At 42.0% G+C, this 26,256-nt stretch overlaps 1 protein-coding gene across 3 annotated transcripts in view; it reads right to left on the bottom strand.

Moving 5' to 3' along the window:
* LOC135898011 (E3 ubiquitin-protein ligase AMFR-like) overlaps positions 1–26,256 on the bottom strand; it is a 211,680-nt gene that overhangs the window by 23,770 nt on the left and 161,654 nt on the right. For all 3 annotated transcript variants that reach the window (XR_010563233.2, XM_065426724.1, XM_065426725.2), the window contains exons 7-10: positions 22,270–22,403; positions 15,084–15,194; positions 1,776–1,981; positions 1,568–1,677 (exon numbers count right to left, since the gene is read on the bottom strand). Coding sequence is in view for 2 of the 3 variants with exons in the window: in XM_065426724.1 (XP_065282796.1) it covers positions 1,568–1,677; positions 1,776–1,981; positions 15,084–15,194; positions 22,270–22,403 (561 nt within the window). In the remaining variant the exon portion in view is untranslated. The remainder of the gene's footprint in view (positions 1–1,567; positions 1,678–1,775; positions 1,982–15,083; positions 15,195–22,269; positions 22,404–26,256) is intronic.

Below are 26,256 nucleotides of genomic sequence, written 5' to 3'. Positions count from 1 at the left end.
TAAAGGTAATTTCTCTTTTTTTTCAATTATTAAATATTCACGCATCAATAACATGACACAGCACATAGTTTGGCAATAATTTAAATAAGGGAGCTTTCACTAGTGGAACTGTATTTCATTGAGCAAGGCGGTCACCTGTGTGTACCTCGAAATCTTGGCCGTGCAGTAAACAGTAGATAGGGTATAGTGCATTATATGTCCTAATATCATAGTTTTCGTGCGCTGCTTTTGACAGGGAACAAAACGAATGAAGAGGAACAACACAACCAGTTGTAAGAAGGTGCAAACTACCAACTGATCTTATTCAAGTGAAGTGAATGTTTATATATGGTGATAAGTGGGTGATGTGAGAAGTGAATTATGAACATAGGCAAACACATTATCATTACCATGATTAGCCCTGTCTGCTGCTTTGATGTTCAAACATCTTTTTAAAAAAGAAGCAGCTGCTTCAGGAAATTTTGGCATCGTTTGTAAACATTCTGTTCATTATTTGGAATAATTTGAACATAGCGTGAAGCATGTGCTCTGTTTTTTAGGCACAATGCATTAAATGGTAGAAAATCAGGAGACTTTCTTGCTGGGCAAGCTGGCAAGTACTTCCGAGTAATCAGGAAACAAGTGAAAAAGATGTGGGTTCAATGAAGTAAGTCAACAGGAAGAGCACCAGACCTACAACTACATTTATTCTTGAAGGAACCTCCCCAGAAAAAAAAGCAGTGCATGTACAACACCATTTGGTACAGGAGAGAACAAAAACAATAAAGCCGTTGTCGAAACAATTACATTTTGCTGCTGTTAAACAGAATAATGGAGCACCCACACATCTTCTGTGGCCCCATTTTCTAATGTGCTTCGACAATCTTGTGCTCGTGTTGCTTCTTCCCTCATCTAAAAGGTGTTGTGCATGCGCTTCTTTTTTCTGTGGGAATTTCTTCAAGAATAAATGTAGTTGTGAGTCGAGCACTCGTCCTGTCGAATTCTTCTGTTATGAATGTGTCTTTTTCACTGGTTTCATGTTTATTCAGCAGATGGTAGAAAATACGATGTTAGTACTAAATTCTGCATGTTGCTAACATGTTTCAGGAATGGTGCAGCTTACATGGAGCATTTCTGTCACATCTGTAAACACTCTGCTCATTATTCAAACTGACTAGGGTATACTGTATTTTTTGCTGCACAGCACTAGGTGCTCTTCACAGGTGAAATGTGCCCTTGCTCTCGTGTGCCAGTTAACGTGGGGCGACATCTGATGCTGCCCATCTGCTCACTAAGCTCTAACCCACGGTGGTTGGTACTTCTTTGAGTATTGCAGTCAGTACAGTGGTTCAAGCCAACAAAAGACTAAGGAGGACTTAATGAAATTCCTTGACTACGAGTACAGGGAAAATGTAAAGGAAGAAAGTATTCTGTTCACTAGCTGTGACTAAAGCAATTTGCTTTGTTGTAGGATGCAATGATTTTGATACATACAAGTAGATGCGAAGTGCCACCTAAAGTATCCTGACACACAAGACAGAAGTAACATCTTGGTGAGGGCTCCATAAGACAGAAATGTCATCCTTACCATGTTGTCAAGCTGTGAGGTCTGTACTGGAGGTGGTGGCTGTCCGCCAAGGAGGTTGGTGTGTGTGACTTCTACAGAAAAGCTGGGGAGCCAGCTCACGTAGCGTGAACCTAAGCCATAAATAAAACCCAACTGTAGCCAAGCAGTCTTGACAATAGCAAAGCTCAAAGTTTGTGGCACAGACAAAAAAAAGTTGCCATCAATTTACCATCAAAGTGGAAAAAGTGGTTTGTGGTAGCATTTTGTTGGTGCCGTGGGGCATCCTCTTGGCCTCCGAGGGCTCCTAACAGCAATGCAGTGTTGCGGCCCTCATCTCGTAGGCTCTCTCCAGCCAAGGCTCCTCCTGGCTCAGACAGGGACATTCGGCATGTTGGGCATGATGTGTCCTGCTCTAGCCATGATCGCAGGCAGGAGCTGCACAAGGGAGACATAAATCACATTTACTAATAGGCAGTGTACACTGGCCAGGTGACGCTGCAGCTGTTTCAGCTTTTTAAAAGTGCTGCAGATGCCAGTCGCTTGGACTATGATGGAAATGATACATTATTCTGAACAAGAATAGATGCACACCTGTTTCATGGCTTGCTTGAACATGATAAGCAAAGCCTTTACCAATCCACAGCACTTATTTGAATGTACATGGCATGCATGGTTGTACCATATATGCGCAGAGCATCGAAACGCTTGCCTTGAGATGAATGATGGCTAGAGCACACGATGAACATGCTACGTCTCCTAAAGATATGATTCCTCCACTCATTAGGCTACGTGATCTGGCACTGCTCTCAGAATAGAAAGAACCAACACACAGCGCCCATGTAACCAGAATAAAGGAACCAATGCACAGAAGAGTTTTCAATTCAGGTCAGACTTTCTGAAATTTCTGCATGCTACAAGTCTTTCAACACTAAATGATACTTGATTTAATAAGGCTTTCCATGCTGTCAAACATATGAAGCTAAGAAACAATGAAAACTTTTTTTTTCATTGAACTGTATAATTTATTATGTATGAGGATTAAAGATTATGATAAACTTCATATCTTAATTAAAGGAAACGGGAAATGAAAGTGGGGAAACAAAAGACAATCTGCCACTAGTGAAAGCCAAACCCAGAACATCCACAGATAAGCATGGTGCTCTACTAATTTAGCTGCGACGGCAGCTGTCCATCTGTCAACTTTCTTGGGTATCCAAGTCGACGTATTCAAAACTACTCCTGGGACTCTTAGCCAGCACTACTTATCGGCACGGTGGTAGATGTGGAACTTCCTTTGAACTGCAGGCATCATGTAGCATGTGATCTTAGGAGCAGGAACTGGCCAGTAAACCCTCATGTGCCACTTCAGTGAGTTAGATATATGGTTGTAACTACCCAATATCAAGCACCTAGGTTCCCCTTATTCTTCTTGCCAAAGGAATCAAGGCTGCCAGAATACAGATGTGTGCCGCCTTGAGGTTTCTTGCAGTTTAAAGAAATGCCCATATCTATTGCCATGGCCGTGAGTGGCACTGGCTAACACTTCCAAAGCTATATTTTCTACACACACACACACACACACACACACACACACACACACACACACACACACACACACACACGCACATATATATATATATATATATATATATATATATATATATATATATATATATATAGAGGATAGATGACCAGCTGTTGCCATAGCTCAATTGGCAGAGCACTGCACATGTCATGCAAAGGTTGTGGGTACAGTTCTCACAGGCAGCAAGTTGTTCCTTCTTACACTTTCATTTCCCTTTTTCTTTACCAAGAATATGATGGTTATCCAAATTTAATCTTCATGCATACTTCCACAATTGAATTAAAAAAAAAAGAAACAAAATGAGCAGCTAATTTCTCGAATCCTTTTCTTAGCTTCACTATCTGTTAGCCTCATATGGTGTCAAAAACTCATCAGTTCCACAAGATCTTCCCATTGTTTACATGTCATCAGTTCATGAATAAATGCATCATGACCTTAAAACTGTCACACATCAGTTAAATAGTGCATGCTGCAGGCTGTATAAACGTACGCAAAAACCAGTTTTCCGCCTTTAATCTGCTTTTAAATAATGAAACAAAAATTCACAAGTGCTGTGTTCACACATCAGTGAAAAGTAACAAATAATTCGTCCTAACATGGGGGTGATTATTTTGCGATACATGAAATTAGGTGTAGGTGGCTCAACAAAAGGGTTAAATATCAATTACGCATAACGACCTTTATTCCCTGTTTTGCTTTCATTTCACTGAACAAAATTAAAGCAGCTCAAAGTACAAGTTGCATGATAACCCTTTGAGGGTCCGCACTGTACAGCCGTCAGCACGTTTAACACGAACGCTCCATTCCGCAGCGTGGCCTGGACCAGCTTGGACTGATGCCAGCACCGCGAAGTGGTGTGCTCTGTTATCTTGGTATGTTTGCAGCGGCTTACGGCAGCTGGAGCGCAGCTCGATTTGACTGCTCGTCTTGTCTTTCACTTGTGCCTGACCGGCGGCAAGAGTGCGCTCACTTGACATGTCCGTTCTGCCATGTTTCGATCGTGGCTGCGGTCTCACGCGCGTCCAGTAAACACAATGCAGTTTGCTTATCTCGGCAAAGTGAAATGGCGGGCGACAGCTTGTGTGCCTTTCGTGTTTGTCCTCAAAGCTGGCGCTTTAAAGAAATTATAAATAGGAAAAGGAGAGCAAAGGCAGGTTTGTGGCATTTGTAGAGGTTGAACATTAAATAAATCTGCAAATCCAGGGGCATAGTTGTTTATGTTCTTGATTTCTTATATTCTCTGACAGTGCGCACTCAGTTTTGACAGGCGTGCAACCATCGAGTTGAGTTGTGCGTGCTCACATACACACCTCACTTTTGCTGTGGCCATAGATTGGCTGTTTCAAAGGTACAGTAAAGACTTGATATGTTTTCCCAGTTCTTATGCTCAGAAGTACTGGTCCTGTTTAATTACATAGGGTCATAAGTATTAGCCACCCATATGTTACGTTTCTCTTCTCGGTTGTAACACCCAAAAACTTGAGTATAACTTAAGCAGTGGAAAGAGGACGAGGACAGGAAACGAAAACAAACAGAAACAGGACGAGCGCCCAAATGCCAACTGAAAAATTTATTGAAGGAACAACCAGCTTTATAACATGTCAAAAACAACAACAAGAACTAAAAGGTTGATGGGCATGCATACTAGTCCTACAAGTGCAGGTGTTTATCTAGAAAATTATTAAGTCCTGCTGTGTTTGTTTTCGGTTCCTGTCCTTGTCCTCTTTGCGTTGCTTCAAGTTATACTCAAGATGGAACAATTCGTCCGAATCAAGTTGTTGCTAATCCAAAAACTGCCATGATGCACCATCGACATGGCATTGTCTGTCGGTGCTGTGTACAATGACAGTTGCATATCACTGCTGAAATTGGTTGCTTTACAGAACCTGGTGTGTGGCACAGAAGGATTGCCATTGCCACGTTCAGATCGCAGCCGGTCACTCATCATAACATGACTCGCGAAGTCAAAAGCCAAGAAGAAATGGATGAAGGCACAATCGGTTGCACCACATCCATGTTTCCAGACGTTGTCTCATGACTTTCGATACGTCACCACCTTAATATAAAAGGCTGCACAGAAACTGAAAAAGGGTGACTGCTATCAAGCACCTAACCCGAACGCCACATGGAAATGACAAGCTTTATTTAGTGCAATTCATGACTACAGCCACTCTAAGAAGTGTATAACACTCAATATAACCAGCAGGCAGCAATAACGAGCATTACTGAATGGGTTTTCAATAGTTTGTTGGCTTGCTATTCAACTTCAAATAAGGTCTTGAGTAGCTTTTTGTCTCGTCAGTCCGGCCAAAAGCGTTACCGGATGTTAAGGTATTTTAGATATTGGATGTTAGAGTTTCCGAGATCACACATTATTTTCTCATGATCCCATAAAAAGATGCATCAGAACTCCAGAGTTATAGTGCATTTCAACAAAAATATCCCATAGGCAGCAAAAACATCTCTTATATATAATATTCATTTTAAGCATACACGCTGATAAAGTCAAAACTCAATATAATGAATTATTGAATATAACGAAGTAAACATAAAATTTGGTTGGTCAAGCTTTATTTCAAAGGGGTATTCAACTGCTACAACAAAATTGAAAATACAGTATCAAGCTGAATTTCAGCCATAGCAAAGCAAATTTTTGTTTGCAGGAGCCTTAACGTATATCTTCTGGTAACAAAAATGTAAAATGCAGTTACCAACTGATTTTTCAGGCTTGTGCGGTTATTCGGACTTTTCTGTAGCACCGTCACCTACCCCTAGCATTAGAATAATAACTGAAATTTGCCGCATGACATTTAGGGCATGAACTGCATGCATGATGCTGCACGACGGCCACGAACAAAGTTGCCATCATGTTGGCTAGCATGAAACCGCCACTTTGGCTGCAGGCTCCCGACCAAACGGCACTGGTTAGGCCTAAGCAGTGCGGCTGTTGAAAAGACATTGTCGCATGTTCGCACTCATATGCTTTATCGGCAATTGAGCGCAAAATCAGATGCACAGGCTACACCGACCGCCATAGTAGCTGAGTACGAATCTACATGTAGTCCTCTCCGTGTCTGAAAAAGTCTACTGGCGGCAAAACTCGACCATTGTAAATTGAAATGACACATACTGGACGAGTGTGCATGTCTTAGCCAACAGCTTGGCTTGCTGGACTGCAGTCGACAAGCCAACATGCCAGTCCCATGTGATAACACCAATTTAAGGTAAATATTCTGCAGATATCTACCTTGTGGGGATCAACCGAATTAAATAACAAAGAAGCTCCAACCAAAATTTATTGCAATTTTAGAGACCCAACGTTTTGGAGCCTGACCGGCTCCTTCTTCAGGGGCGAGATGGCGTGCGGTGTAGCAGTGCTTATATTAATTTTTTTAACACTTTGACAGGCGTGCAGATAATTTTCGCAGTCCTTGCAAGTAAACAGTGGGAAGTGTTCCTGACAAACGATTGATGCTACACAATGTCTTTTGTATGTGGCAGGATTCCAAAAGCCAGCGCTGGTGGCTGTCTTCTCCAAGATGATGGTGCTAATCTGGTGCTGATCTGGTGGTCAAAAAGCTCGCAGTGTTCTGCCACAGCAACTCGGTCTCCGTTATGGTTGCGAAGGTAATTCTTTTGTTGACAAATTCTTTCAGAGAAGTTTCTAGCCTCGCCAATATATGACACAGGGCATTCTATGCAAGTAATCTTGTACACAATGCCCTGTGATCTTTCGAAGTAGTCTTATGGACGAGGGGGGACACTTCCAACCAATTGCAAAGTAGCATATTAATGGCGATGCACAGTGAAGCACTCGTATGTTGCTTATTGTTGCTCCTGTGCCTCGGATCAGGATGGCAAGATGACGGCGGGCTATCAAAATCCAAAGGATATATTTTGCTCACCTGTTGAAGGCAGCCCTGCTTGCGTTTCTTTTGCACAAATGTGATCGCAATTTTTTTTCTTGCGGATATCTGTGTGTGTGTGTTTATAAGGAATATCGAACTAACAAAGGTATTTGCATGGCCGATGCAACTTCATTACAGTCAACATCTGATTTTTCGGACTCCCTAGGTGCCACAAGGACATCTGGAAAATTGGTTAGTCCAAAAAAATAGAGCTTTAGAATGGCGTTTACAACAAAAAATATGCACAGTATGTATGTAAAGAAACAGCGTTGTCCTCATTGTGCATGCTCATTACATTATTGGACTTCTATGGTTTACGTGCACTATGATAATGTACATTATTTGGCAAGTTAACGTTTGCAATGTTTACACATGCGAAGAAATAGTGTTGTCGAACATGGCGGCAGCCACGGCTCCAACTTCAGCGTGAATAGTTGTGATGGCTATGTTCTTGCTGATCACTGGTAACTACTGAAATGAGCCTTCGCATCCTTTAAACTCACCTGAAACATTAGCTATGAGCACATGGTGCGTGCAATTTTTGAGTTTGGCGATTAGTGTTCGTAGGCCTAAAGAGATGCATCTGCATAGAAAGATTAGGATGTTTGCTAATCGATTACCTTGGCTTATACGTTGCATGAGGCACCAGACAGTGCCCTCTCTTATAAAGTCTTTGTTACGTTTGCGCTCCTGCACATTAAACTAAAAGTGTTATAGAGATGCAAAGCATAACGTCCCACAAAGGGGCTTGCATTTAACATATGTAAGGTGACAAACACTATTCTAAAACTGCCTAATGAATGCATGATTTTCACTGCCCCCAAGGGCTCAAATCGCCACAGGCACGTCTGACTTGCCAGTACACTTATTAGGTGTATTTGTACTCGTAGTGTGACAGATGACAGCAACTGCACGCTTGTATAATTAAGGAATATATGCCGTGTCCAGTGACAGTGGCCAAATTCCATTCTTGATATGCAACACCACAATACAATGGGTATGCTTGACTGCATAATACCGTTGTATTGCGGCAAAGCTAACTTTTGGGAACCGGCATTATGCAACTTTTGATGCTTATAAATTAATACTGGCAAGCGCAGTTTCAAGACGGGTCAAGAGAAAGACACCGACACATAGGAAAAGTGCTGATTCAGCAGTTTTTAGAGATGATTCTGTAATCTGTATGCTTTGATATGACGCATTGGTTGGCTTGATGGACAGAGCACTTGCGCTATCCTGGTCTGCTGTGTATTAAAGTAGGCAAAATCTTCACAATAAAATTTAGTTGCGAGTTAGTGCTTGCCCTGAGTGTCGATGTCTTTCTCTTGTCCTGTCTTGAAACTGCGCTTGTCAGTATTCATTCATTAGCATAAACCAACTAGCCCAGCAACAAATTTTGGTAATACTGACCCTTGCTGCACTTTCCATGCTTTGAAACAATCCGCGAGGATGACAAAGGTGGAGTTGGCACCATTGCTGACAGTGGCGAAGTCTTTCAATGAAAAACAAGGCACCCAACAGCAAAAATCTTGGCAGTGAACATTGAAGCAGCTATGCCTAACGCTGCCGCTTGGCTATGGCTGCCAGCAGATTGGCGTGCAAAAGCACTTGGTAGCGAATGTCGAAGCAGCTAGCCCTAGTGCTGCCACGATGGCTATGGCTGCCAGCAGATCAGCGTGCGAGAGTACTGGTACCATGCTGCGAGATAGTCAAAATGGTGGCAGTGGTGGTTTTGATTAATGCTGTTTCAGACTAGCAGTCATAGGAAAAAGTGTGCAAAATTGAACAGAAAAGGGTTTCAGCATCTGAAATATCGGACGTCCTTATTGCATTGGCTCTATGGGATACGTGGCAGTGCCACAAAGGTGTCTGAATTATTGGGCACTTCCAAAAATTGGTCACTGACTCTATAACGAGGCTCGACTGTACAGGAGAAAGAAGATTCACAATCAGGTCAGTGCAAAAGAAATGCAAGCATGCTGACTTTGCCAGGCCAGCAAAGGGTATTTTGCTGATTTTGAAGGCCCATTGGAGGCTAGCAGCCTGGAAACAACGAATTACATACGTGCATCTTGTGTCATTGCCAACATGTAACAATGCAAATGTCTCATCACGGGGGATCAGCACATTGGCTTGTCAGCTCATTACATAACGAGGGTCTCGAATCCGGCAACATTGATGCCTTCAGGTAGCATATGTGGGTTTATTGACCAGTTGCCTTCACCCTAAAAGATCACGTTCTCGTGACGCCTGCGGCAAGAAAGACGTTCCACGTCCGCCGCCAAGGTCTGCGAGTGGTGGCGCTGGCTAACACTCCCAGGGTTCTACTAGGACACATAAATACCCAAGAAAGTGGATGGGAAAACGACGCCGCGGTAGCTCAATTGGTAGAGCATCGCATGCGAAATGCGAAGGTTGTGGGTTCGGTTCCCACCTGTGGCAAGTTGTTTTTTCATCCACTTTAATTTCCATTATTTTATCGTTCCTTTATTTCACTTATTAGGCACAAGTAATTTCCCCTATGTTGTCCTTGGTGTCAGTGTTTGTTGGCTTCTTATGATATGACTAATAAAAATCGGGCCCCTCGGTTAACCCCCTTTCTTCTCGTTCATGGCTTGTCAGCTGTGGTTTAACCACGCCAAGCTCTGAGAAAAATGCGCATGCACCTCTAGAATGTGACATTCCAAGTTGCTCTTGCCAAGTAAGCTGCTGACCGATCTTGCCAAGTAAGCTGCTGAGCGGGGGCCACGTACAGACCCAACTTCACTACTATGGCTGTCAGTCTAGCCTTAATTGAGTGTCTCGCACTCAATTGCCGATGAGGTCTGCGGGTATGAACATAGTGACGGCGACCTTCCTGCGATAGCTTGTAATCAGGCACTCATAATTTTGTGCACTGCCTAGGTCGGTAGGCCTAACAAACGAATGTAAAAAGAATGAACACATTTTTTTTGCTTGATGTAGTCTGCTGTCAGAAGACTACTTCAATACAGTATTACAATAACTGTACATGTGATACCATCACCGCCTTTTACTGCCGTTGGTGAATAAGATGCCTCCCGAGAGCCGGTGCTACGGTTTCTTGAGCAAAATGCGAAAGCGCAGTCAGAAACTAAGCCAAGATAGCCGACAGTGAAAAAGAGAAAGGGTAAGTGTGCCGTGAATCAAATACAATCTTCGACACTTGTCACAATAGGCCTCTTTCTCTGCTATTTGCAGTTTGTGCAAGTTTCGTGAGCCAGCAAAACTAGTGCAGCACTACGCGATAACGAAACTACTGACACGTGGTGCAAAGTTTTGACCGCCTGTGTTGTTGTCAAGGGTAATGCCAAAAAGTTATTTTTTTCTAAGAATCGAATAGAAGTAGATAAGCAGCATTTTCTTCCCTCTTTTAATGCAATGATATGATCTTTTTATTATGAGCGGTTGAGTACTAGTGACTGAATTATAATGAGGAGTCGCTACGTCATCGAGCTCGTACTTGAATGTCTGGTGGAGTCTAAAATCATGTATCCTGCAGTTACCTCAAATTCTAGATTACTAAAGCTCTGTTCTCGACAAATATTGACACCTTAGACGTTCTCAAGCATTAACCTTTTAACGACATCACATATAAATACCCACAAAAAATGTTTATTTTTAACCTAGATATGCAAAACATATCAAGAATAAGGAAAATCAACAAAAGGTCGCAGTTTTGCCCAAAAGGTGAAGCATCGTTCATGATAGCAAATTATTAGGTAGCTATACGAAGTTAGGAGAGTTGTTGTAATGGCCATATAAGCTTGTTTATGTTTGCTCACTAACTAAATTAACAATGATATAATGTGCAAGTGCGATTGAACGAGGATGCAGAAAGAAACAGACACAAAGAGACGGCACTGTCTCTTCGTGTCCGTTTCTTTATGTCCTCGTTCAGTCACGCTTACACCATCTATCATGGATTCAAACCAACTAGCCCACCAATGTGTTTTAACTAAATTAACAAGCACGGAGTCATGTGTGCACAGGTAAACATCAACACATCTTGCTCGATGAGCATAGAAACTCACTGTCAAAATGCAGGAGTGAAGAATCGCAGCAAAGCCGCGAGTAATTGACTTTCGTGCATCTCTCACTTCAACGTGAACGAAACATTGAAAGCACAGCGCATACGAAGCTACCGGCACTATGCGCACTCTGCAAACATTGTAGATTGGATTGAAGATGAGGCTCGCGCAGGTGTGCACTTTGGCCACGTCACAGATCGCTTTCAAGATATGGCGGTCGCACGGCCGCGCCGCAAGCAGCAATCGCTGGAGCAGCAATCGCCGAAGCAGCCCCTGCCCCTCTTTCCCTTGCCTCACCCTCGTGCTTTGCGTGCACGACAGGAGAGGGCAGGCCGGAAGGAGAGGGTGTGCCTGCAGCCCGCTTTCCTCGCTTGCACACGCGAGATTGGGCCACGTTCACTGGCTCACCCTAGCACGCTTTCACTCACACATACAGCATATGGCGTGCGGCGACAATTTTATTGCCCTTGGACTTTATTAGAACCTCACAGCGACGGTGATGGCAGAAATGCACTTGGATTGTCCATACAATTGCTATTGCAATAATACAAGGAAAACCTCAGGCAGGAAACTGTAAGTGGGCTTCACCTCAAGCCACCTAACGCTTCACTTTCAATTTGTATAGACAGCTGTCATCACATGTGAACGATCAGTGCAAGTTTCATTTGCTTAATATCACATGTGTGAGACCACTGCAGCTGGATATGTTGTATCAGCCTGTCTCCTCTGACCTAGCTTTCACAAGACAGTGAGTCGCGTGCCAAACTTTCTCGCCCTCATCCAGTGTTCCTGCTCTAAACCAACAAATGACACTTGCTGCCTGTCATTCAGTGTTGGTCAAAGACAGTTAGCCAGAAATTTCATACTTAATACTAAAACTCGGCAAGAAAAAAAAAAAATTTTTTTTGTATGTTGCCTGTAGGCAACATTTGCCATTAAAGGTTTAAACTATCATGTTAGCTCGAGTTAATATTTGCCTTTAGTGTCCCTTTAAAGGGTTAATCTGTACTCAAAAGAAATTGAGTGCTGGTGCACCAGTCAACTTTAAGAGCACAAGTACTGCAGCAGCTCTATGAAACTAGTACAGTTGGCTTTCATCCATTAGACCTCAGAATAGGATGTGAAAATGTGTAATTAAGTAAAAATTTAACCAGAAAAATTTGTTTTAAACCTGCCATGAATTGAGTGCTTGGCATTTCAACAATGATCACTTGTGACTGCTAGGCTTCTTTGTTGTCACTACTGCTGCTGACCAGAAGATCAACTCACAGTGCGATGTGGACAAGTTAGGCAGTTTATTGGTCGGCAGTTTGGACACCTTGGTTTCAGCGTTGTAATTGCTCACGTTGATACCACACAAAATTTGCTTAATTTTAGAGAAAACTTAACAGACCCTTTTATGTTGACACTTTCGCACAGTGGTTGAAAGCAAGGTAAATAAAAATCCGCCAATGATTGCAATCCCTAATGCGAAATTTGAGCACAGCTCTATACATGCGATCATTTCGCGATATATTGGCTGGTGCAGACAATCTGTCTCGTGCAGCACATTGCAAATTTACTTTATTTCTTCATACTGTCAACCCTCTGTTGAAGGTTCTTACAGGGAGGGTTTAAATACAGGCAGACAATATATACAGGTGCATCAAGCGGCAGCGGAATCACAAAAATACATGTTTAACAATTTTTCAAATTCACAAACATCACTGGCATTTGCCACAAAGCTTGGTATTGTGTTCCAGAGTTCAATCATGGCAGGGAAGAAAGAAAAGCGGAACACATCACTATGAGCCATGTATGTGCGTAAAACATATTGATGATTAACACGACTGCTTCGTTTTTCTGGAAGCTGCACATACTCATCTTTGTTGATTTTTAAATGTCCATGTAGTACTCTACTCAGTACTCTAAAAAACACTTTCAGACGATTTTTTTGCCTTCGTACTTCAAGCGTTTCCAGTTCACAAGACTGCAACATCAGTGTGACGGAATCTAAACGGCGGTACTTAGAGAATATGAAGCGCACGGCATGACATTAAACTTTTTCTAACCTTGAGTCGTTTCTTTCTGATGACGGCTCCAGATGACTGAGGCATATTCAAGTAAAGGTCTAACAAAAGTTTTATAAGCTATCAGCTTTACATCTCGTGAAGCTGACCTAGTTTTTGCCTTAAGAAACCTAGGCCGCTATCTTGTACACGTTTGAAAAGCCGACGTTCGATTTCGCCTCACGCGATTGGACTAGATTGGCCTAGGCCGCGATATCGGTGCAGCCTGGACAATCGCGCAAGGCGAAATCGAATGTGTACAAGATAGCGGCCCTAGTATCTGATTCGCCTTCGAGCACACATTTTCTATGTGCATATACCATGTCAGATTATGCGTGACTGTAACACCTAAATATTTAAACTGGTTAGCACGAACTAACAAATTACTATCTATGTAATAGTTAAAAGGCAGAACATTTACTTTCCTAGTCATATGTGTGTATGTTGATTTAATGAAGTTTATATTCATACCCCATAATTTACACTATCGGCTGAAATTTTCTAAACAACGACTAATTTTGAGTTGATCCTGAACATTGGTTACGGCAGAATAAATTAGGCAATCATCTGCAAAAAGCTTCATTTTTACCAGTTCTTCAACAACAGAGGAGATATCGTTTATATATATGAGAAATAACAGTGGGCCCAAGACTGACCCCTGAGGAACACCTGAAAGCACTGGAGCAAAGTGTGGCGCAACTGCCTCGCTAATAGGGAGATCACAAGAGGCAGCACATGAGTGACCAGTGGGCGCGATTCACAGCCGCTGCAGACACATCTACGTTCATGGAGCGTTTTGTTTCTATATTGGTATCGGTCGACGTGCTCGCCGCATGCCATTGGTGAAAAGACGATGATGCACTATTCTGGTACCATCTATTAGCGGTCGCCGTCGCAGAGGTCATCTTGTGCAGCACTAGGCTTTTCAGCTCATGCGTTTGCCATACCCTCCTCCTCCGTTTTCCACCACACATTCTCTTTGCTATCGCCATCTTTCAGCCCCCACTGCACTCTGCATTCGCTCTTTCATACTTCGCTGTGCTCTTTCACTCGGTTACGCAGAGGGATGATGCTGACATCAAATGCAGGAATGGGTGCCTAAGAGCTGCGTGCTAAAACAATTTGTGACAGTGGGCCGCTTGATAACGCCTGCCTACTTATTTGCATGTGCAGTGAAATTAACCTTTTGCGATCAGGTCATGCGTTGTGCCTTTCCCAATGTGCAAAACTTTCCTAATGTGCGCATGTGCGCTTATTTTTTGCCTTTCTTGTGGTAACTTTTCTAATTGTTGACAATTGTACTTGCTGTGTCTGTGCTTAAAGGCAGCACTTTTTATTGGCACACACATTTAAAGAATTCATACGCAGTTTTTGTGGCGTGGACCACTGCAGATGGTGACGTTTTCTCAGCATGGGTTTTACAGAAAGAATGCGTGTGAGGTTAGTGAATCTAAAGATGATTTTAGTCTGAGGAGGATTATATTCTGCTTTCATATGGACAGCAAACGTCCTTGAATGAGAGCACTGAAGAAGAAAGTGATGATGAGGACTCTGCAGCAAATGGTTCCTGTAGTGATCACAAACTATGTGATACTACTTGGGAATTGCACATTGTACGAGAGTGTCAGGAATAAAAAAGTTTCTGAAATAATTTAGTAACATGTTTCCTCACACAAGAGCTCTTTTTGCCCAATGTCCAAACACGATGTCCAAAGTGGGTAAATTCTCATGATCGCAAAGGGTTAAACTTAACCCTGTAATGTCCTCACATGTGATCTACTCAACTTGAAATTACTGCATAGTCCACATCTTGAAATAACGGTTTTATTTTTTCATTGCAATGCATATTGAACATAGGTACATCATAAGAAAAATCAGTTTGACTGGCTATGTTGAACCATCGAGAGTCAACAAAGTCTATGCAACAAGCTCGTAGAGATTACTTACTTGTGGAAGAGATGGCCACAAGGAAGTTTTCTTGCAGACTCCATGTGGTCCCAGCAGATTGCGCAATCATCGCTATTTTTTTCCAGTTCATCTGCTGTAGCCATCGGATAGCTAGGTAAATAAAGTTACACAAAATTATACTGAGGTGTTTTTAAGCTGCAACTGAGAAAAACTCAAATAAAAACACATTTGTACAAAGTGCACTGACAATATACACAGAGTACAACGCCTCTTTTGCAATTCACAAATCATGATTTGTCGAATAAACAGAGCAGAGCAGCAGACAATGCTCAAGTTAAGCATTTATTTTATGAAGTACTACTGGCAGTATTTCAGGCTAGGAAGGAGTGGGTATTGAATACAAAATTATTCAGTAATGTATCATACACTTCGCAACAAAAGAAAAAGAATTTACATAACAAAGACAGTTGTTTCTCAGTATGACGCACTTGCCATGTGGTTTGGAGTGTACAAGCTATTCTATTTAAGCGTCAGGCTATGAGCCATCGCCCTCCTTTTTGTTTAGCACTAAGCATGAAATACAGTTAAAAAAAAAAAAGCTGTCCCTGCATGCATATTAATTCTCCTCTACCTTTTTTCATGCAGCATCCCTTGCTTGAGATCAGTGATCCAAGATGATGTTTTATTACTCAGTGTGCAGTGTGTGTTCCTTTACAATAAAGGAGAGAACAGAAAAAGAAGGACAGCTGCTTGCTCTATTTGGTAATAAATAGAAATAAAAATGTTCTCATTAAAATGCAATTTTGTGAAACCAAAGTTATCTTCTTAATTATACTAAACAGTTTGATGCCCTGATCATAGCCAATTAGGTTTTGTTATTTGTACATTTGACCTTACAAAATAAGTTCTACCCTCGCACTAAGTTTCCCATCCAAATATTCAGAGAAAGGCATGAAAAAGAAACAGTACAAATCAATTTGGGATAATAGCAACACAAGGGAGTCTTATGCACCCAAAAAATTTTAGAAATTATGACAGCAGTACTAATTGTACATGTACCTCGGGAACATCAGTAAGACCCTGCACAGTCTTGCAACGTCTGCCCTACTGAACAAAACACACTGCATTTTTTTCCACCTAGATTCCTGTGTTTATTGCTCATGTCCGTGTGCATATTACATAATGCCTCTTGCTGAAGCTTAACCAGATGAACGAAGCAGTTGACATTGCATGGAAGTTTTGCTCACTACCACAAACTTGTAAGGCAGTGAGTGCACTTTTACCATGTGTGAAGTGATTGAAGGGTTTGATGATGAATGATGATGAATGAACACTACATTCAAGCTTTCTGGCCTTCAAGCCATCTCTGCACGTGGAAGCACAAGGTTGAGCACATGCGTGCACAATTTTAGTGACAGAGTGAGCAAATAGAAAGATACAATACATTCGACGGTCAAATTCCCTTTATTCTAAAAGTGAGAGATGAACGAGTGTTGGATTTGTAATCGCTTCCTCCTCCCCACCCCTAATATTATTGTTTATAGTAAGCAGCTCAGCGAAGTATCTTTAGAACTATCACATAAACAACAGCAACTCTAAACCATGCCTGTGTGTCGCTTCTCATATGACACTCCCGAGGTCATTAGGTCTGGCACCATGTATACAACTGCACGAGAGCTTACACCAAGCATGCTGTTCTGTCAGCACTTCTTTGCTTCAGCCCATTCTCGTCATCGGCCCAGAGCGTAGACTTTTAGTGCATTTGGCTATGAGCTGTGCAGAACGCAAAGGCTTGAGTGGCAACCGCAACACAGCCATGGCGAGGTGGGCTGCACCCGAAGCGGTCAAGCCATCAACTCTCATCAAGAAAGCACGGACAACAGTGTGGGCCAGCTTAGCCTCCGTGTGATGCCCTGGTAGTGCAGGCCAACTACCCATTTCGAGATGCACCAACGGTGTAGGTTAGAGAGCGACCCTCTATGTGATGCCCGACTCCAAGACCATGGCAGCCCAAATCCTACAATACTTTTTCACAATCCTGATTAGGCCATACAACCATATGCACAGGTGTGCTTCTCTCGTGTTGCATTATTGGTTGGTTTTCAAATATACTTTCTTGTAACAAAATTTCGCAGAGGGACTCTTCAACATGTATTGCGTGCCATTATCTATAATGAGCTTAAAGTATCTCCAGGGTGTCTACCAAGTTGACGTTTCCAAATTCCCTGAGTTTTCCAGGTTTTCCCTGAGTGCCCTTGCAAAATTTTCTGAATGAGACAGAACTTCGTTATATGTCAAGATGGGCTGACACCATGTTGCCCGATGCTGTCACTCTCTAGTAAGCATGTTGAAACAAAAAATGACTTAATCCAGTTGGAATAGAAAGGTGTGATGTTTATTTTATTCGAAAAGAAAACAGAAGCAAGGCGTTAGTGAAATGTACAACGAATAGAATATATATGAAAAAAATGGCAAACCCCATTCCAAATCGTGTCAAACATTTTCAAATACCAATGAAAAGGAGATGCATACAGAAAGATATTTTCGAATATGAGCTATTTCTATCAATTGATAATATGCTCATTGGTATGAGGCCTGAACTTTGTCACAACTAAGATTCTCTCTCAGCAGCTGGAAAGTCAACCTCAACTGTCACTCAATATAATTTCAGTTTTTTACTTAGCAAAGCATCTCTTGTTTTCGTATCAAGTTGTTTATGTGTGTGTTTTCTTTATCGACTTCATGCCATGTTTATACACTGCCTTCGATTTATGGTGCACTGTCTTTGTATTAAAAGTAATATTTTTCACAGTAATATTGTCGTTTCATGAAATGTAGTTTGTACTATCATAGATTGTGGTTTGTACTATCATACTATGATGCAATGTATTTGATGCAATGTTGTTTTGATGCAATGTATTTTTCACTATCATACTATGTTAATATTTATTTCTGTGTTGCTCACTGCTGTATCGGCGGTTTTGGGGAACTGTGACCTCGTCAGGCTTTACCGCCTTTTGTCGCAGTTCTTTCTTTCATCTTTGAAGGAAAATAAACTTCAACTTCAACTGTCCTGACATACTCTCAGCCCATACGCAACACCTCAGTGTTGGGCTGCACTGCTTTAAAGTTTATTTTGGTTAGGATGAGGGACACCTGCATCTCAGCATCAGTGAACACTTTGTTTTTAGAGTTCATCATCATCATCATCATCATCAGCCTGGTTATGCCCACTGCAGGGCAAAGGCCTCTCCCATATTTCTCCAACAACCCCGGTCACATACTAATTGTGGCCATGCCGTCCCTGCAAACTTCTTAATCTCATCCGCCCACCTAACTTTCTGCCGCCCCCTGCTACGCTTCCCTTCCCTTGGGATCCAGTCCGTAACCCTTAATGACCATCGGTTATCTTCCCTCCTCATCACATGTCCTGCCCATGCCCATTTCTTTTTCTTGATTTCAACTAAGATGTCATTAACTCGCGTTTGTTTTCTCACCCAATCTGCTCTTTTCTTATCCCTTAATGTTACACCTATCATTCTTCTTTCCATAGCTTGTTGCGTTGTCCTCAATTTGAGTAGAACCCTTTTCGTAAGCCTCCAGGTTCCTGCCCCGTAGGTGAGTACTGGTAAGACACAGCTATTATACACTTTTCTCTTGAGGGATAATGGCAACCTGCTGTTCATGATCTGAGAATGCCTGCCAAACGCACCCCAGCCCATTCTTATTCTTCTGATTATTTCCGTCTCATGATCCGGATCCGCAGTCACTACCTGCCCTAAGTAAATGTATTCCCTTACGACTTCCAGTGCCTCGTTGCCTATTGTAAATTGCTGTTCTTTTCCGAGACTGTTAAACATTACTTTAGTTTTCTGCAGATTAATTTTTAGACCCACTCTTCTGCTTTGCCTCTCCAGGTCAGTGAGCATGCATTGCAGTTGGTCCCCTGAGTTACTAAGCAAGGCAATATCATCAGCGAATCGCAAGTTACTGAGGTATTCTCCATTAACTTTTATCCCCATTTCTTCCCAATCCAGGTCCCTGAATACCTCCTGTAAACACGCTGTGAATAGCATTGGAGAGATCCTATCTCCCTGCCTGACGCCTTTCTTTATTGGGATTTATTGATTTCTTTATGCAGGACTATGGTGCCTGTGGAGCCGCCATAGATATTGTTCAGTATTTTTACATATGGCTCTTCTACACCCTGATTCCATAATACCTGCATGACTGCTGAGGTTTCGATTGAATCAAACACTTTTTCGTAATCAATGAAAGCTATATGTGAGGGTTGGTTATATTTCGCACATTTCTCTATCACCTGATTGATAGTGTGAATACGGTCTATTGTTGAGTAGCCTTTACGGAATCCTGCCTGGTCCTTTGCTTGAGAGAAGTCTAAGGTGTTCCTGATTCTATTTGCGATTACCTTAGTAAATAGTTTCTAGGCAACGGACAGTAAGCTGATCGGTCTATAATTTTTCAAGTCTTTGGTGTCCCCTTTCTTATGGATTAGGATTATGTTAGCGTTTTTCCAAGATTCCGGTACGCTCGACGTCATGAGGCATTGCGTTTACAGGGTGGCCAGTTTCTCTAGAACAATCTGCCCACCACCCTTCAACAAATCTCTGTTAATTGATCCTCCCCAGCTGCCTTCCCCCTTTGCATATCTCCCAAGGCTTTCTTTACTTCTTCCGGCGTTACCTGTGGGATTTCGAATTCCTCTAGACTACTTTCTCTTCCATTACCATCGTGGGTGCCACTGGTACTGTATAAATCTCTATAGAACTCCTCAGCCACTTGAACTATCTCATCCATATTAGTAATAATATTGCCAGCTTTGTCTCTTAATGCATACATCTGATTCTTGCCAATTCCTAGTTTCTTCTTCACTGTTTTTAGGCTTCCTCCGTTCCTGAGAGCATGTTCAATTCTATCCATATTATACTTCCTTATGTCAGCTGTCTTACGCTTGTTGATTAACTTCGAAAGTTCTGCCAGTTCTATTCTAGCTGTTGGGTTAGAGGCTTTCATACATTGGCGTTTCTTGAGCAGATCTTTTATCTCCTGCAATAGTTTACTGGTATCCTGCCTAACGGAGTTACCACCAACTTCCATTGCGCAATCCTTAATGATGCCCACAAGATTGTCGTTCATTGCTTCAACACTAAGGTCCTCTTCCTGAGCTAAAGCCGAATACCTGTTCTGTAGCTTGATCTGGAATTCCTCTATTTTCGCTCTTACCGCTAACTCATTGATCGGTTTCTTATGTACCAGTTTCTTTCGTTCCCTCCTCAGGTCTAGGCTAATACGAGTTCTTACCATCCTGTGGTCACTGCAGCGCACCTTGCCGAGCACGTCCACATCTTGTATGATGCCAGGGTTAGCGCAGAGTATGAAGTCTATTTCATTTCTAGTCTCGTCGTTCGGGCTCCTCCACTTCCACTTTCGGCTATCCCGCTTGCGGAAGAAGGTATTCATTATCCTCATATTATTCTGTACCGCAAACTCTACTAATAACTCTCCCCTGATATTCCGAGTGCCTATGCCATATTCCCCCACTGCCTTGTCTCCAGCCTGCTTCTTGCCTCCTTGGCATTAAAGTCGCCCATTAGTATAGTGTTTTAGTTTTAGTATAGTTTTAGAGTTCAAGCTTCTTCAAAGAGGCGGTGGAACGGTTCCTTTCCCCGTTCATTCCTCAATGCATGGATCCTTTCTGTTCTCGTGCTCCTTCCACCACGTGTTCACCCCACAGACCATTTGAAGCATCCTTTTAGTCATTTGTATAGTCAAGGTCCAATTTTTCAGACTCCCTAAGGGCCGCAAAAACATCCGAAAAATTGGGCAGTCGAAAAAAATGAATACATGTTTAACTGCCCTTAAGGGCTCAAATCAGCACATGCACGTCCAAAAAAGCTCTGGAGGCCTGCCAGTAAACTTATTAGGCATATCAGTGCTCATAGTGAAACAGGAGATGGGGATTCACGCATGTATATTTAAGGAATACATACTGGGTTCCGTGACAATTGCCCATTCCCACACTTAAGTTTCACCGCAACAGTTTCCGCATGCTTCACCGCCTAACATTTTTTGTACTGAGGCGAAGCTGACTTTAAGAACTGACATTATGCAACGCGTTGTGTTTTTCAGAGCTTCGAAGCCAATCTGGAGGATTACAACGGTGGAGTCAGTGCCATTGCTGACAGCAGTGAATTCTTTCAATGAAAAACACGGCACCACATGGCAAGAAGCTTAACAGCGAACGTAGAAGCCGATAGGCCTGGCGTTGCCATGGTGGTGGCTACGGCTGCCAGCAGATCTGCGTGCAAGAGCATCGGTTTGAGGCGGGGAGATAATAAAAATGGCGGTGTTGGTGGCTTTGATTACTGCCGTTTCGGACCTGCAGCCATGGCAAAATGTCCGAAATATCGGTGGGTGAAATGTTTTGCATCCAAAATTTCAGACGTTCTTATACATTGACTCTATAGGGTACGTGGTGGTATGGCGAAGCCGTGCTAATTATTGGGCATGTCAGAAAAGTCGGGCGTCTGGAAAATTGTTGTTGACTGTACTCTGAAAGCTCCTCGAGCCGTCGACATGGCATCAATTACAATTTGTTGCGATTCCTCTGTTACTGGAGCCAGCAGTAGTGCGACTTTCGTTCACTTTCAATAAAATTACAGCTAATTTTCTCTGATAGAAGCACAAATTCCCTGAGATTTTCCTGAGTATTTCCAGACTATTTCAATTCCTTGAGAATTCCCGGTTCTCCCAGTTGGTAGACACCCTGAATTCTCTGAAGTAGGTTTACGAACAAAAAAAAATTTCTACTGAGGAAGCTGAGGAGGTTTTGACGTTGTCTGCAGGTGCATTCTAAATTCCAAACTGCAGGAAAATCAAGGACCAGTATTAGGTATTGCAAGACAATTATTGCGTACGTCTAGCATATGAAAAAGTGCACTTAAGCAAGGCGCTATTTTGCTCTTGTAAAGCACATTGAAGAGCACAACCTAAAGAACACAAGCGAGTGTGTTCGCTTTGGATATTCGCTTTGGATTTGAAGTGATTAAAATGACTACACTGAAACAACACTGCTCCACAGTGTAAAAGCATGAAAAGCTCTGCATTTAGCCAAGAAAGGTAAGTGCGTCTCTTGCACCAGAGTGCAGTGAATGAAAAATATAATTTAGCACTGTTTACTACACACACAAAATGTTAAACTTACTTGGCTTCCATATGCTTCACAACCCTCAAGTAGTTCTTGTGTTTTTTGACACGTCTCTGGATTTCATAGAACAGGTACCGCAGCTGCATCAGGATCACTAAGCTGGCCATTGAAAGGAAAATATTTCCCCAGAGCTAGAAAAGAAATGACAAAAAGTCAATATGTCCACTTGTATGCTATTCTTGAAGATTCTACTAGTATTTATAGACTTGCATGCAATGCATCAGAAGCAAAGTTAACCTTATAATATCACATGTGCATACCTGTATCGACCAAGTTAAAAAAGTTTAATGGTATGATGTTGGCTCTCACAGGTGCCATGTATTTTTCACTCCCTTGAAAGTCTTTTCCTGCAGACTCTTTAACTGACTGGGAACCAATGGGTAGCAATGTGTAAATTTAACTTGCAACATAAACATGTGACACAGTCACTACAGACATGCACATATGCATGCAAACAAACAAACAAACAAACAAACAAACAAACAAACAAACAAACAAACAAACAAACAAACAAACAAACAGTCACACTTGAGGTTATTTTCAATCAATGTATTTTCAGCACACTTTTTTCCTCTCCCTCATCCTCTGACAAAGAGGCAAAGCTGAACAAATGTGCAGGACAAATGCACAGGAAACATGGGTGCGGAAAGGAGAGGGGCAGGAAGGAGGCTCATTTAGATGCAATAAAAGTAGACGATACTGAGAGCGTGCTATAACTGATTTTTGACTCTCTCTTGGCATTGCTTCGTGTGAATATTTCATCAACTATGACAGTGAAGTTGTGCCTGGTCTGGGATAACCCATGATATGACCATGCCCACCATGAGTGGCATAACTATTAGCAGTGAGATGTGCAAGCACTCAATAGGTGTGCCCCAAGCTGAAAAGTCATTCAAATATATGTCAACATTCTGTGTAACATGATATTTCAAATGATTTTAATCACAGACAGCAGCTTAACAATCACAGATTATTTAAATTTTAGAATTTGCAATATGTGGCTGGTAAACTATGTCTTGCTTATCTCAAATTTCTTCATGGTTTTATGAATTCGAGGCAACAGAGGTTAAGTATACTAGTAAAAATATATTTCTGATTACTTTTAGAGGAACAATTACTCCTCTGAAGTGGTGACATTCATGGTAATTGAATTACTCTGAAAAGCCTGATGCTTGGCTGCAGGGCTGCGTACCTGTCTTTTAAACCGGTGGGTGTCCAGTGGTCGGCCAGAATACGAAGCCAGAATTCTTATTCTATTGACCATTTACTCTGAGAACCTCTCTGTTGCTGCCCCAGCAACAGAGAGGTTGCTTGGCCAACCTTAGCTAATGGGCAACAATAAAATAGGAGTATGGGAAGTGCACTGATGTGGAATGGCTTATGCAACATCAAAATTCAATATTTAATCATATTATTAGCCCATACTGCAAAGCTTTAATGCAACTACTATCTACACCATACAACTCAACAAAACAATAAATATTTGTACAAGGGTTGCAACCCTGAACAAACATGAAAACTTAAAGGGGCCCTGCAATGCAAATATAGAACTTCAAAATGCTTCAGCAACAGTTAAAGGGTTAGAGTATTTGATTAGATTATTTAATATTCACCCGAGAAATCAGTTACCATACCGACCGCACTGCACCACCCCAATCATTTTCAGCAGTAGATGTGAGGCACCAGAAGGCACATGTCCCATACAAAATATACTGCTTATTCTGATTTGCTGGGTATAAAGACCATACTCTATATGTAAATGCTTTACATGTGGTCATGACTTTATAAAAAAAAGCATGTGTTATGCTTTTTTAAGGCTACAAAAATGTCTTGGCACTCTACAACGTAAATTAAAAACAGTTACAATGAACACTAGGTGCGCAGTCCAACAGTTTACAGAAAGCATGCGCTTCACCCCACATCGCATCAGGCTTGGTGGCAACACAAGCTCTTCCGAAGGTGCATCATCATACAGGACAATGCATAAAGCCTCATTTCTATGTAGGATATTGCATTCTAATTCTGTCATATAAGAGAAACTATGTAAGGCGGTTTAAACTGCCCATAAACGAATTACAGCTTGCTCAATACCGGTACACTGGAGACACAGACATGCACAAAAGCACTGGTGGTACCTTCTTGTAACCCTAACGTCAACTAGAGCGCACAAAACTGCAACAGCAGTGAAAATGTCCTACCTATCTGCTGGTGCAAAGGTGTCAGCCGCAACAATCATTAGCGTACACAGTTAAACCTCGATATAATGAACTTCAATAACAAAACTCTCTACATAACAAAGTACTGAACTTTCTATAATTTCTTATCCATAGAACACCATGTATTTAGAGCCTCAATATAATGAAGTGTGCTTATAGATGATTTCAATATAATGAAATTTCACTGCCGCCGCGAAGGAATATGAGACAATAAATCAAAACTTCTGCGGACGAAGATGGTAAAATGGTAGAATTACAAGAAGCTGCATGCGAACCCACTAGTCAAATCCTGCACCACCCACCCAAGAGCAACTATGAAAGCAGAAGAGGTCTATGTACTTTATAAAGTCTAAGTGCAATAAGATTTTATCGTGTCCCACACACTGTATGCTTCGGGTGCGAGTGAAAGCGTGCGAGGGTGAGCTGAGAAGGATGGTAGCTTGATGAGCACAGTCTTCCCATGCGAGCAAGGAGAAAGGGGGAAGGGAAGAAAGCTTGCAGTAAGGGGATTAAGCGCATGAGAGGGGAGAGGGGAGGAAGTGAGGGGCAGCTTGGCGTGCATCTCCTTTTCTAGCGAAGCTATAGCAGCGCATGGCTGTCGGTGTGACTGAGCACATGTACAGCTCACGTGCCCTGTTTTAGAGGTGCCAAGATGGAACCTTTAAAACAGGTGCTGAGATGGTTTTTTTAGGTGCCAAGATGGCGTGGCATCATGTGCGCTGCCTTCCAGCACGTTTAGTACTAGAGATTGCATAATCTTGAGTTTCAGAGATGAGTTGAAGCGAGAGGCACCGAAGCATTTGCTCCCTGCTGCCGGCGCTTTTCACAATAGTATTGTGGAAGACACTACCAGCTGCGGGAGCAGAGCGGACATGAAAGTGTGGCTGGTTTCACTTCGTACCATTGATGTGAAAGTATTGTTGAACCCCAGGTGGTCAAAATTTCCAGAGTCCTCCACTACGGCATGCCTCATAATCAGAAAGTGGTTTTCCCACGTAAAACCCCATAATTTAATTTTAAAGTATTGTCGACACAGCATGAAATCATATCTTTTGTTGCAGACTCTAAAATTCAACAAAGCAAATTTTTTAGCTTGATAAGGTGGAAGCTTGGGCGAGTTGGTGATTCAATATCGACATGTTTGAACAGTGAAAAAGACGAGGACTGAAGGCAGCGCCTGTGTTGTGTTCTTCCTTCAGTCCTCGTCTTTTGCGCTGTGCAAACACGTCGAAATTTTTTAGAATTGAAATTTGCTTTTTACGATTGCTCGATAATTCAGAAAGGTTTGTGGCCCCTTTCATGTAAGAAAATCCATTGGCGACTACTGTAATTATTTGCATAAAAGGTCCAATTTAAATTTAATGAAGTTTCAATATAACAAAGCAAACTGCCTCTTTTACAAGCTTCATTATATCAAGGTTTAGTTGTAATAGAATTTTTTTTCACTTCAGCAAAGACAATACAAAACGCAGAGGTTTCTCACGTGTCATGGTTGAAAAAAGCCATCACAAGATGCTGCTACCAGCATTCTGCCAACAAAGTACCTAAGGGGATTGTAGCCGTAGCAACAATGACCGTCTAAAAGTGCAGTTGCAGGTTGTCATTGGAAGGGCGCAATGAAAAAAACAGCTTCTACTAACACTGCATGTAAGCCGCATTGTGATTAGAAGCACCATAAGCCCTTGCTGGGTGAGTGAAATGAGGAATGGTATACTTTTTTTTTTCTGTTTGCTATATTTTGAGTTTGTAGGTTGAATAAGTTTCGTTT

Source organism: Dermacentor albipictus, chromosome 1 (assembly GCF_038994185.2).
Source record: "Dermacentor albipictus isolate Rhodes 1998 colony chromosome 1, USDA_Dalb.pri_finalv2, whole genome shotgun sequence".
In the NCBI taxonomy this organism is placed as follows: domain Eukaryota; kingdom Metazoa; phylum Arthropoda; class Arachnida; order Ixodida; family Ixodidae; genus Dermacentor; species Dermacentor albipictus.
The sequence above is the reverse complement of the archived record's forward strand: the minus strand, read 5'-3'. Positions and strand labels throughout refer to the sequence as shown.